This window comes from Pelmatolapia mariae, linkage group LG18 (assembly GCF_036321145.2).
Source record: "Pelmatolapia mariae isolate MD_Pm_ZW linkage group LG18, Pm_UMD_F_2, whole genome shotgun sequence".
Taxonomy (NCBI): Eukaryota; Metazoa; Chordata; class Actinopteri; order Cichliformes; family Cichlidae; genus Pelmatolapia; species Pelmatolapia mariae.
The window spans coordinates 7,279,510-7,293,588 of NC_086243.1; the positions used below are offsets into that span (position 1 = coordinate 7,279,510).

Consider the following 14,079-nt stretch of genomic DNA (forward strand, 5'->3'; position numbering starts at 1 on the left):
GTTTGCAAAGCGCAGCCAATCAGAAGAAATTAGTCTTAAAGAGACAGGAGGGGAGGAGCTGAAATAGCCAGTTTCAAACAGTGGGTGAGCAGCGAGGCTGCACTAACTGTTTATCTTGCTGCTTTAATATGTGGCATTGCTAACAGTGGCAGGGTGGGGTTTGTGGCTCAGCTGCAGGGGAGGGGTGGAGCAGTGGGTTCAGGGTGCAGTGTCAGGGGAGGCTGACACACCCCTGAGCTCCATCAGCTGATCATGTCTCCCCTATAAAATATCCGCCGGGACCTGTGGTGGGATGTTGTGTGTGGGTGGCAGCTGGAAACCTGCGACAGTGTTGGTGAAAAATACCGAACAATTAAGGTGAAAGCTGTGTGTGTGGGTCCTCATTCGTGTCACCCTAACATTTCCTTATCAGGTATGAAAGAAACTTTGGAGGTGTTACAAAGGAATCTTCAGCAGGCGAATCGCCGTTACAACCAACTCGGTGAGCATACATCCAGCGAAGAGTTTAAGTAGGCCTACTTTTACTATGGTGTGCTGAAACCTGTACACTTTCTTACAGATGACGAAGCCTTTGGGCTGAGGACGGAGGTCATACAGCTGAAAGTGGAACTTGCTGCATGCATGTCAACAGCATCGTCTACATCTGGCAGTAAGCTTTTCCTTACACATATGTAACACTTGGAGACGATTTACATCAGCAAAAGTTAAAATGCATGTGTGATTTCCTGACAGCGTACCAACCCAATCTGCAGCTCAAAATGAAGCAGATGCAGGAGAAGCTTGATGGTGACACACTTCTCAGTAAGTTTTTTGGAAATACAGTAAAATCTCTCGCACAGGTCACGATTTAGTATTATAATTTTAATTATATGACACTGCACAGTTCAGCTTTTATGTAAAAGTATTTTCTTTCTTTCAGTTTTTAAAATAATGGCACTCACCAGGGAGGTGAGCACTTTACAGGAGAAGATCAAGCTTGCTACTAATTCTAACAGAACTGCAGACAAAATCGCAGGTGAGCTATTTTATCGTTAGCATGATGTGCTTGTACTGAGAAATGTTTGAATTTGCTTCCACTTGAGCGCTATTCTTCTGGTTGGAGCCACAGAAACTGAATGAAGATGTTTCATTTCTAAACTGGTTTCCTGCAGAGCTGCAGAAAGAGCTGGACAAGAAGACGGCTGAACTAAAAGATCAAAAACAGGAAGCTGAAGAAAGCCTTTCAAGCGCAACTCTCAGTAAGTGTATTTTTGAACCACATTTGAGGAATGGAAGGTCAACCGAAGACGCTGGTGTTGTGCAAATGCATATATAAGCAGAAGGAAATGGCTCATTGATTTCTTTTTTTTCTCTTCTTTCAGTACTTCAGATAATCTCCCTGCAGAATCAGCTCTGGGCTTTACAAGAGGCAGAAACAAGAGGGGAAAAACCAAACTCTGAGAGTTCAAGTGGCATGACTCTGGGTAAACTGCGGGCTCTTTGATTTAACTAAAAAACTGTTGCTTATTATGTGAAAATTGCTTGTCCACAGTTCAGGCAGAAAAATTGACACACAGTTCATTTCATAGTTCAGTAACTACCATTCAGCACCATTCCTTGGTGGCTAATTTTTTAAACTTAATTTCACATTCTCTATTAGTGCTGCTAACAACAGCTTAGCATTTTGTCTAAATGAATTACAATTTAAAAACGTAAAAGTTATTACCCTTTAAGCATCAGTTATTCATGAAAAAGTGTTTGTCTTCACATAACATTAGACATGTAAATAAAAAAGAGTATATTCCAGTACAATAATAGCGAGAAAACCCCAACCATCAAACAACCCCTTATGAGCAAGCACTTGGCGATAGTGGGAAGGAAAAACTCCCTTTTAATAGAACCAGGCTCAGGGAGGGGCAGCCGTCTGCCATGACCAGTTGGAGATGGGTCCATAGATTAATAATAACTCATCATTAAATGCAAAGTAGTGTATAAACACAAAGAATTAAAAAAAAAAAAAAAACATGAGTGAAGAAGAAACCCCTGCAAGCTAGGCCCATTGCAGTATAACAACAGGAAGGTTCAGGCTAACATTTGTTAGACAACAAGAGGCCTTGGGTCCAGAGTTGAAGGTGAGCAACTTTATTTGGCCTTGTAGCAAGTGGTCATCCAGTCAACTACTGAGCTAAAGCAGCACCTGAAACTATGCTTTTTAATCCTGTAATGTAGCTACTTTAGCGAGTGGTGCTGTGGTTAGTGGCTAATACATTTGCCTCCACGCAAAAGATCCAGGAGAGGATATAAACCTCGCATTATGGGGTTACAAGGTAGAGCATTTCTAGTACTAGCTCCAAGTTGAGATAAAGGGTTGTTTCTAGTATCTATACTAAATCGAACATATTGATCTGGAGCTGATGGCTACCTCTTTGGAAAAAAAGACGCAGCACAAGTGTCATCAATGTGGCAATCTATGGGAGCCGGTTCATTTTTGAAGCCACAGCTCAAGCGTGACTTTTTTCCTGTGGTGCCATTTTAGCTCCTCAACATGTATAGCTGTGCACTGTGGTCTCCCACTTCCCTCTTTCTTGGTCACAGCCGGTTTCTGCGTGAAGGTTGCAGAACACACTGTTATATGAAATCCATTTAGTTTTTTGGTAACTTTTTTGGTTGCTCAGGACAAAATGGAGCAAAGAAGTGATGGTTGCTGTAATTGATTTACTGATTGGCTGCATATTCTGTAAAAAAAATAAGAAAAAATCTTAAGGAATTTACAATAGGTGTTATGAAATATTTAATAATTATTTCGATTTCAGATTAATATAATGCTAAACTAGGAAAAAAAGGTCATCTTCTTTCATTTTATTATGTTATTATATTTCTGTATCCTGACCATTTTCTTTTGCTGCTCAGTGAAACAACAGCTGATCAGGAAGATCGTTCTGCTGCAAGAAAAAGGAGATGGCAACTTTGCTAATTGTAAGTGAATCTTTCTAAACAGGCCTGCATTTCTTGTGTGAGTAATAATGTTAAAGACTTGTCTTTCGACATTTCCCAACACTTCGTTCTCTGCTGGCTGTCCAGTGCTGGAGCTGATTTATGTGCGCACGAAGATTGCAGAGTTGAAGAGGATGATCATCGATGCTATTGAGAAATCCAAAACCTTCGCCGCTGGTGAGTTGTAGATCCCGTCTCTCCTTTGTGGAGCAGCACATATTTATTCTTTTTACTTTATTTATTAAATTTTTTTTAAATTCAGATGCCAGGAAGCAATGGCTCCAAAAGCTTGATCTCCTCAGAAAGCTGATTATACAGCTGAAAGATGACGAGAACAACAGGGAACTAAGTAAGTGAGCATTCAGCATCGAGCAGGTCCTTTGTGTAGTTATTGCACAATTAACTTGACATCCTCTTGATTCTTTCGACAGCCTTGCAAATTATGAGAGTGCAGGCCGAGGTGCTACATTTTGAACAGCTGATGAAAAACGCCAAAAACATCACTGATTCCCAAATTCAAGGTAAATGGCAGCACAAATCTTTGAAACTTTACACTACGAAGTCAAGTCACATATATACTTGTCTTATTTGTAACTACCAAATTATGATCCGCTAGTTGCAGTAGAAACATTAATAGCTGCTTATTCATCCTAGGGTTCCGCGTTTTGTTGGACAGAGAGAAGCAAAGGCATGACGTTTTACAGAGGCAACTGGAAGCAGTGGAGTATGTTAAGGCACAGCAGAGTAAGTATAAAGGAGAGGCGGAATGATCACCTCACCAACCTAACCACGTATAAATGCGCTGCTAAGGTGCAACACACAAGACGATGGGTGTTTTCTTTGTCTTTGAGCAGTCATGCAAGTCATCAGCCTAATAGAAGAAATGAAAGAGCAGCACCTGACAGGCCAGCCCACCAGTAAGTCCACCTGCTCTAACTTTAGTGTTAAATTCAGAAAAACGTTTAACATCATTTATTTTCTGAGCAGAGAATACTTTCTTAATCCTTGACATTAAGATTGCGATCTTACATTATGATACTTTAAATCTGCAGCTGTGCGTGAAGGTACAGAAAAAAAATACATCGAAGCTCAGGCCAAAATAAGAGGTGAGTGCTCAGTGGTTTTTGTTTTTTTTTAAAAAATGTTTAAAACAGTGTGTCTGATAAGAGCTTCAAGTACCTGATTTTATCCTTTTACACAAAAGAGCTGCAGAGAAAACTGCGACTGAAGACTGAAATGGATTCCAAATTTGTGAAAAGATATGAGAGTAAGTTTTTAAACTGGCTTTCAGCTACGACCTCTGATTATTCCTGCTTGATTTTAAAGGATGTGTCTCGTTTCTGTTAGAGGTGAAGATCGACTTTGACCGCAAAATTGCTGAACTGAACAGAACTGAGGACTTCCAACCAGCTCTCAGTGAGTCACGTTGCCGTACGCAGTGTTCAGCGGTGTCTCTTGCTCGGCTTGTAATCTCGTTGTGTTGAATTTGTAATCTGTGTAGTGATGTTTCTGTTGCTTTCTGCTCCAGTTATAAAGCTGATGAGCCTGCATGATGAACTGAAGGCTTTGAAGGATCAGATCTCTCTCTCAGAAGACAAAGACTTGACCTCCGGTGAGGGACAGAAGTCACAGATATATACCATACCTTTGTGTTTATTCTATTAATTAAGTGGATTTTTTAAAGCAATTTTTAAACAGTTTTGCGCTTGAGACAATTAAATTACATCTTTACATTTTCCTTGGGAAAACTGGGAATTTCTCTGATATTTTTAACATCTCTTAATAACCCCTATTTCTGTCCAACAGAGCTACGGAGACAACTGGAGAGAAAACAAGAAGAACTGAGCTCAGGAATTGCAGACATAGAACGTCTGACTTCTAGCCCAGGAGCAAGTGAGCTTCTTGACTTTACTTTATGTGAACCAGAATTATTGTTTGAACGCTACTCATTGTGTTTAAGCTAAACTCAAACTGACATACAAAGTTATGTACATAAAGTGCATATTTTTTTATGGTTAAATCTAACTCAGGTCACATGTAAACCCACAAAAAACAAGATTAAAGAAAATGATTTAACAGCAGAGTGAAAGAATAATGTTGAGAGAGGCTTTGCTTGATATGTTGGATGTTTTGGGGGTTTATGTTTTATCAATCATTAGTTCAAAAGAGTGTAAAGTAGAGACTTGTTGGAGTGGCACAGGGGGAGAAGGGAACCAATGAGATTCTGAGTTGCTTACAAAAAGCAAAAAATTGGTAGACATTTTTGCAGTAAGATTCATTTTCTAACTTAAGGACTGCACGTTGCTTTGCTTTAGTTTTAAAGATCCTTGAACTGCAACATGAGTTATGGAACCTTCGGAACAAAGCCACCAATGGAACCACAAGCAATCGAGAAGACGGTTAGTGTTGTTTAAATATTCAAAAAAAAAAAAAAGTCAAGATAGAAACTGCAAAATATAATCTAAATACATACTTTCCTTTTCCTCAGAGTTACAGGACAGACTTGACGGCTTCATCGACGAAATCAACAACAGAGCCGGTGAAAACACAAAACTGAGTGAGTCTTGTGAGAAACTCTACAAACTCGCAGTATCTTTTGCAGTCAGCTACATTTTTTTAACCTTTTTTCAGTACTGAAAATCATCAGTCTGCAAAGTCAGCTGGAGCACCTGGAGACGCTGCTGTCACAAACCTACAATTCAAACTGTAAGTATCTCACCCAAGACCTCATGCTAGCATAGAGTGTCATAATGTTACTGTAGCAACTTGACATGTGTGTCACTTTCAGCTCCAAGCATGGTGAGCATAAGGAACAATCTAACAGATGAGCTCACATTCAAGAGAGCCGAGCTACAGAAATATATCAATGAGCTGAATAACAACAATCCGGCTAATGACAGATTAAGTAAGTCCAGAAATACACTTGGATCAATCTTGATTGTTGTGAAGTAGCCTAAAACATAATTCTATACACCCTGACTTTTCTGTTTTCTGTAGTTCTGGTTATCACTGAACTCTACAAAAATCTCAAAAGAATTGAAAAAGAAAATCGTGATGATAACGCAGCATCCTCTTTAACATTAACTCGTAAGTATGTGCTACAATCGCTGTATCACTTCAAGCGAAATGGGCTTTCATAGAGCGAACGGAACAACATTCACGCCACATGCCTGAGATCAAAAGCTGTTTGCTGCAGGACGTTCATGTTGCTAATTTGCACTATAGTGTTTCAGTCCATTTCTTTTCTTTTAAAGTCCATCAGATGTATCTTCAAAACAAAAACAGGGAATATGCTCTTCTGAAGGATAAATTCGCAGGTGAATTGATTTTGTTTTTCTGAATAAATCCATAACTAAGAGTTTGTGTCAGAGAGACAGTTTTTGTTAACTTGGCTTTCCTTTTTCACTGAGCAGAGCAGGAGAGGCAACTGCAGTTAAAGACACATGAGTGCTCTGGACTCGAGCAACAACGAAACCGTAAGTTGTGAATCTGACTTCGACCTCAGAGTGTCTGAGACTGAGTTTTGATGTGACTGATTTATTTTTTATCAGAGCTGAAGACTGAAGTTGAAGAGAAGATTGCAGAACTGAACAAGACGAAAGACTTCAAAACTGCTCTGCGTGAGTGCGGTGCAGTTAAAGTCTCTCCTTTCTTTTGCTCACATCCTCACATTATGTTTCAGAACTAATCTGTGCCGTCATATCTGCTCACGTTTGTCTCTATTAGTCCTGAGTGTGATCAACATGAAGGCTGAAGTGAAGGCTTTGAGGGAGCAGATCTCAAACTCAAAAGATCCAGAAATCATCTCACGTGAGTAACAGCTGTCATAGTCAGCACACCTCCTGGAGCAAAAATGTGAAACAAATATGACCTTAAGTCGTATATCTGTTTCTCTCTGCTTCCCCACAGAGCTGCAGATGCAACTGGAGAAGAAGCAAGATGAACTGATTGCTAAGACTGCAGAAATGGAGGAATTGATTGCCAACCCGAGAACAGGTGAGTACACTGCTGTACTCTGTGATCAACACTGTTTAAACAGTCTGACAACCCGCTGGCTATTATTGCAATACTAAGCCTCTGGGGGCAATTGACAAAATTTGGGGTCCAAGATTTCCTGCTCTGTGCGTTCTGTGCAGTGGATACTTTTCACATGGGGACCTTATCTACTTGGAAAAGGTCTATAAATCAGTTAGCTTAATGTCCCATCTGCATAGTGTTAAAGAACAAATGATCTTAATGGGTGTAACTTTGCATAATTTTAGAAGAAGCTAACATTTGTAAAATCACCATCACACTGGGAAAAGAATGTGTTTCTGTCATGTTTTTGCAACTTGGTTGCACTGACACACATTTACATTTAAAATATCTCTCTAAATGACACAACCAAACCTTACCTTCCATTCATCAGATGTTTGTTTGTTTCAGTTTTACAAATCATTGAACGCCAGAATGAGATATGGGACCTGCAGAACAAGGATGTGAATGGGACAGCTGGTGACCGGATAAAAGGTACTTTAAGGTGCTGATTGAGGGTGACACGAAGTCATAGTAGATGACTAAATGTTATCAATACAATTCACTGTTTTTTACAGCTCTACAAAACAGAATAGACACACTCATGGCTCAAATGGGCAGCAGTGATCAAGAAAACACCAAACTGAGTGAGTATGAAGTAACTGTGAGCACAAAGGTTCACTGACAAGTTGAATTTTCTTTCTTTTTGCCTTTTTCCCTCTCATGAAGTAATTCTCTCACAGCATGTCTTATAGCAAACTACTGTTTTGCTTCTTTGTGCTTTAGCACTGAAAATCCTGAATCTGCAGAGTCAGGTGAAGCACCTGCAGAATCTGCTGTCAAACCGCGAGACTCTACAAACCAGTAAGCTAACTGGTAAGTATCTCCCATTGTGCTTTTCCTCTAGTGCTAAGAGTGTGACAAATACAAGTGAGCAGGCAGAAGCACAGAGGAGTCAGATGTGGGGCAAGTGAGAGTTTTAGTTTCCCCCACCCTTGTAGAAAAAAACGAAATAAGTGTGAGAGATAAAGAAACTTGGTAGCTTTTGTAATTCACAGTACAAAACAAAATGTGTACGATGATCTCTCGTGTCTGACCAATAAACCTGTTTTAACTTCTTTAAAATGACCTCAGAGCTCACAAATGAGCTTGCAGCCAAGAAGGGAGAGCTGGAGAAACATGTCAATGAGCTGAAAGAGAAGAACCAGGAAAATGCCAACCTGAGTAAGTCAAGAAAGAACATGGTGTCTGCAGAAATGGTGAAGGAAAAAAGTTCTGCTTTCATTCTTTCTTCCTCTGTTCCTCAGTTTTGAACATCACTGATCTGCAAAGCCAACTTGAAAACCTTGAAAAAGTTAAGACAGCTGAGGATAAAGAAAGTGCTGCTACAATTTCTAGTAAGTATTCTTCTTTTGATCTGTAAAAGCAAGTATCACCTCTGATTCCTTCTTCACCTGAAGCTAACTTTACATTTTGTTAGATCTCAGAAAACAACTGAAGGATAAAGAGAAGGAGCATTCTCGTGATCAGGAAGTGATCCTCGGTAAGTTCATCCGTGTCATGTTTAAGTTTCTGCAACAAGAAGGATTAAGTTGATTTTAAGATGCTTGCAAGTTTCTGCCGGTCTCGGCAGTTTGCTGACCCTCCCTGGTTGTGCCAGAGATTTGTTCCTGTTAAAAGGGAGTTTTTCCTTCCCTCTGTCACCAAAGCACAGCGCCTTGAGGCAACTGTTGTTGTGATTTGGCACTGTATAAATAAAAGTGAACTGAATTGAATTATTGAAGAAACCTGGAATTAATAGTTTTACAAACTCATAGTCAAAACACACTGAAAGCCAACAAAATATAACAATATGAGCTTTCATCCTGACCTGTATCAAAAAATAATAAACAAACTGTCAATGCACTAGAGCTCCAAAACTATCTTGTGAATATCTATTGGTCTAGAATCATGATGTTAATGTTATTTTAATTTTACGAACATAAATACTTTTACTCACTCATAGTTTTGTGTTATGAGTGTAAATACAACAATATTTAAGTTCAAGTTTCTCTTTATTTCAAGTTTCTGCAACGTGTGGATAGACTACAAGTTTAATAGCATTACTAGCCTAGACTATTGCTTAGTAATGTAACCTTTCTCTTAGACTTGCAGCAAAAACTGAATGAGACAGAAAGCTGTTCAGATTATGAGCAGACAATTACAGGTGAGTGTAATCTTGTTGACTTGCTGTTCTTTCTCAATATAGAAAACTGTTCTCTGTGATCAGCAGCCATAATAAATGTCTCTGTGCAGATCTGCAGCAAAACCTGAATGACAAAATCAAGGAGCTGCAGTCCAAATCTAACTCTGTTACTTCACTTGGTGAGTGTTGAATCTGTTAGCTGTACTATATTAATTTGCTCCATCTTCCACCATCCAGTTGATCATATTTAACTCATTTTTTCTGATCTCTGTGAAATCATTTAAAAAGGGAAGATTTTAGAAGCTGTTAAGAAGCTCACAGTATTGCAATGCTTGATACATTACAGGACAATATAAATAATACATCATGATACATGTAGGTATATTTACTGATTAAAAAACCCTGAAAGACCATAAGAATAACACCAAGATATTTACTGCATTGTGTATCATCATTAGTAGTACATGCCTAATAGTACACAATGATAGTTCTATATTAATGTTTGCCATGTTTGTGCACTTGGCCAACAGATATAATCATATTGAGCAAAGTTGTTTACAAAGAGCAAAAAAATATAAACGTAATATACATATAAAAATGATATTTGTATTCTTTGGAGACAACATAGTCAATGAATAAGTTGCCCTAAATTATTAAGTAAAAAAGTAAGCTCTTACGTTGTTTTGAGGCAATGAGTTCGCATAACTTTTTTAAGTTCTGAGAACTTGGATGATTATTCGGTGTACATAGTACATTCAGTTTTAAAAACTAACAAAACCTGACCTGTAAACCTTGGGTTTGACATTTACGTGGACTACTGTAATATTGGCATGGCCCCTGACAATCACAAAAAACGTACATGTGAAAATTGTAGCTTTAAAAGAGATTTAAGGAGTATAGCAAATGTATTGATATCTTTGGTCAAAAAAATGTAAGATCCAAATTGTAATATACAATGTACACTACAATAGGAATGATTAACAACACCCACAAAACATTTTAAACTAAAAATAAAGTTTTTCATAAAATGTAGCAGTAATGCTATGGTTCATGCAGTCCTCATGGTCATCAAATGTCTTCAGCGCTACGAGTGAATTGTTGTCTGTTCATGCTGATATTTAAGGATTTTATTTCTAATTATTCATTCCCCGTGTAGTGGTGACTTGAACAAATTTTCATGACCTCTGAGTGACGTACGGGTGACATGCACAGAAAGTGGCAGGTGAAACAAATGCAAATGGAAAACATGATATTGGGGTGGGAAATGGAAGGAATATAATACATATGAAAATCCAAATAATTGGAATGTTGTCTTTAAAAACATATAGATGTTTTTAAATAGCTTGCCATCACCAGTGTGTGAATGTGTATACGAATGGGTGGATGACTGGACGTGTAAAGCGCTTTGGGGTCCTTAGGGACTAGTAAAGCGCTATACAAATACAGGCCATTTTACCATTTACCAATGATTTATTTACATGTGACGGCATTCGTGCGATTATTATAGTGAGATGCTATTATTCTGGAATGAAAATAAGGATGTTTTCACAAGGTGTTAAAGATGCATAAAAGCTAAAAACAGGTCATTTTAGCCCATTGCAGGGTTGTTTGCAGATTTTAATGTTGTGTAATAAAAATGCCTTTATGTGGTCTTACAGGTGCATAATTGCAAAGAAAGGGACACTTAAGTCCTTTGCTAGGCGGTTGCTTGGCAATATGATGAGGTCGAAAAATATCTGATATGTTAGAACCTTCAGGAGCCTAAGATGTATTTGTATGCTAATTTTGAATGCTTAGTTCCAGAAGGTCTAGTTTGCAGTCAAAGAAACAAACACACAGACAGACAGAGCGTTTTAATATATTAAAGAAAAAATAGGTTTTAATAATGTGTCACTAATATAAACTGTCTCCCTGACTTGTTTCACCACACTCTCAGTGTTTTATTATCACTTCCTCACCGTTAATGAGTTTGTGGTGAAGCCAACCTGAGAGAGATGTAATGTAGACACTAAAGCTGATGCGCCAGAATGTCATACTAAAGAGTTTGGTTCTTTTAGATACAAGGGGGGGAGCGAGCAAATCAGAAACCCCGGGCACAATGACGAAGCAGGCCTGATCAGAAACAGTTTATTCCCCGAGACGGACAGTAGGAATAAAACAACCCAAATAAGAAGAAGAAAAAAGTATACAATAAAATGTTATTAATATACTAAAATCCCCCAGGAATAAACAAACCCACTTCAAAAACTGCTAAAAATACAATTCTCTGCATGCACTAAAATCCCACCCGGTTCCCCGATGTAACTGTCCCACAGTCCAGGACAAATGTTTGTTAGGTGTTCATGAGCTGGACAGAAATTGCTCTTGCGCAGGGGGGGTCGTCCCAGGCCAACGGGGAGGAGCCTCTATCCCCCTCTCGTCCTTTCACTGGGCCCATCACGCATTCTGCACTGGCGTCCGTCGTTCGATACCACCGCGGCTCCACTTGCGTGATCGCCCTGTAAATAAACAAATAGGGGCCAGAACCATCGTCCCGGAAGTGGCCCTGGCTTATAGCCATGGCAACTGTTGGGTCTTAACTCAGACCCCGCTGCATCCAGGACTTATTCCCATGAAAGAAAAACAAGGCAACAGTGTTCGATCGATTACTTGCGCAAGGGAGACCTCGTTGGTATCTTAGCTCATCACGAATGACCCCAACGATGGCCTCCTCCTGCTGCCTTTTATTGAGCGACAGTTCACACAAGAAGTAACGCCTACATAATTCTAAGACAAGGCTTTGTATGTATATGTGTGAACTTCTATATGTAAGTAGGAATGTGTGTGTGTGTGTGTGTGTGTGTGTGTCCTCCTGCTGACCAAAGGGTCGTAAACGCAGGAAGCTTACATCAAAAGAAGCAGACATTAACAATTAACAATTCATTAACAATTCACTCTAACAGCAACCCTCTCCAAACACGGCTGCACAAAGTGAATGACAGTGGAGACACTACTCAGAAATGCAGGCAGAGGTACACCTCTGTCCTCCTACTAATCACACGCGTTGTCTCCTACTGTTGCCGTTCCTGCTGTCGAGACTGGGATGCCACATCACGCTGACCGGTCTGTTTCCAGATGAGGCACCGCACCCCCACGATCAGGCAGCGGGTCCCTCTTTTCCACCTGGCCTTGATGCGTTCCTCCTTATATCTGGGGCCTCTCTCCTGCAGTATCCAGCTAGCTTCCTTTTAATAGGTCTTTAGACAGCCGATAGGCCACCTCTGGACACACACATGCCTCAGCAGGTGATCCCTACCAGCTAATTTGCCCCATGCCCAGCCAGTCCACAGTGGATTAAAACAATGTCAAATACAACACTAAAAACCATGCAATACAAACAGAATAAAATCATGCAAATAAAACAACACTCCCAAATAAACACTAAAAATCAGAATAAAACCAAGATAAAAGATAAATACAAATTTGTGTGTGACAGAGAAACAGGACACGTGTTAATAAAAATACTGCAATTTGGCTCCAGTGTATAGATATTATAAAGTAAATAGAAAGTGTCCTAGCTGGTATTCAGAAAATTGCTTATATGAATCATAGTTGTTAAAATCAGAGCCTTTGCTAAAAACACAACTTACATTGGGCACATGCACAGATGTTGTGCACATTTTCATGTTTCTTAGATGAGAACAGTGAACGCTGATGTTTATTCTGACTGATTCTTTCAGCTCTACAAATTTCTACATTAACTCAGCAAGTGGAGCAACTGAAAGCACAAATGAACAACTCTGTGTCCAAATCCAAGGTTGATGGTGAGTGTGTTTCATTGTCAAGTCAAGTAAGCAGTGCTACTGGGGTCCAGTATTCAAATGGTGTACTTTAAAGGGTTGTATTACAGCTTTAATATTTGCTAAATATAAATTTACATTTACACATAAATCCCCCCCAAACAAAGTTTTGTCTGTTCTGCAGAGCTCCAAAACGCCATAGATGAAAAGAACGAGGAGCTGGACAAACTAACAAAAGAGCTGAAAGAGAGAAGTACTCAACCACGTAGACGTGAGTACAAACAACCCGCTGAAAGAATCCAGATGACTAACTCAGGTACAAATACTTATCAGTGTTCCAACCTTCTTTCAGTTCTGCAGATTATTGCACTACAAGCAGAAATCGAGAAAATGGACACTGTGGCGAAAAATGATACAGATGACGAGAAGATTAAAGGTGAGTGACATATCTTACCTGCGTAAAGTAACAAGTGTAAAGCAAAAATAGGATCATTTCTGGGGGGGTTTTTTTCTTCTTGAAAAAATCATCTTTTTTTTCCAGCACTTCAAGGAAAGCTCACTTATTTGATTGAGGGAGTTAAAGATGAACAGGATGAAAACACTAAGCTGAGTGAGTAACAGTCAGAGTAAAATACTTCCCTCACTCTCTTCTTGTTATATATGCATAAACCTTTTTTTGTAGCATTTCAGATCTTGAATCAGCAAGCTGAAATAGCAAGACTGAAGAAGCAAGAAGAGAGGAAGAATCAGACACAAGAAGCAAAAATTAAAGGTGGGATGCAGTGGGCTCTCCTCAAATGTGATCATAGTAATACTACAGATATTTTAAGGATGTAAAACATCACTTTTGCCTGTTTTTGTAGATCTGGAGAATCAACTGGAGGCCATGAGGAATCAGAGAAACACAGGAAGTGGTATGAGTTCAGTCATGAGTTCTGGTTCAGTCAGCAACAAGGAGTGAAATATCAAACAGCATCAGAGTACATGACGTTTGTGTTTTGTTTTAGCTGCTCAGATTAAGGAGCTTGAAGTGCAAATTAAAGAACTGGAAGATAACATAGCAGCCCTCAAAGAGGCTCATACTGAGAGCCTTGCAGGTACAGAACAAACTTTGAAATGTATACTGCA

At 39.3% G+C, this 14,079-nt stretch overlaps 1 protein-coding gene across 1 annotated transcript; it reads left to right on the top strand.

The window, feature by feature from the left end:
* The first annotated feature begins 414 nt into the window (after positions 1–414).
* On the top strand, positions 415–13,912 carry LOC134617206 (paramyosin-like). The gene is made up of 41 exons (XM_063462409.1): positions 415–481; positions 560–649; positions 733–801; positions 920–1,015; positions 1,152–1,238; positions 1,362–1,463; positions 2,890–2,955; positions 3,061–3,150; positions 3,236–3,322; positions 3,405–3,494; positions 3,628–3,717; positions 3,828–3,890; positions 4,026–4,079; positions 4,178–4,240; positions 4,321–4,389; positions 4,502–4,585; positions 4,780–4,866; positions 5,289–5,372; positions 5,462–5,530; positions 5,605–5,679; positions 5,762–5,878; positions 5,971–6,060; positions 6,228–6,290; positions 6,387–6,449; positions 6,525–6,593; positions 6,700–6,783; positions 6,883–6,969; positions 7,399–7,482; positions 7,566–7,634; positions 7,774–7,863; positions 8,122–8,211; positions 8,295–8,384; positions 8,468–8,530; positions 9,134–9,193; positions 9,283–9,351; positions 12,892–12,975; positions 13,136–13,222; positions 13,304–13,387; positions 13,493–13,561; positions 13,634–13,723; positions 13,815–13,912. Exons 1-41 carry the CDS (start codon positions 415–417, stop codon positions 13,910–13,912), a joined length of 3,282 nt encoding a protein of 1,093 aa, XP_063318479.1.
* Positions 13,913–14,079: the final 167 nt, after the last annotated feature.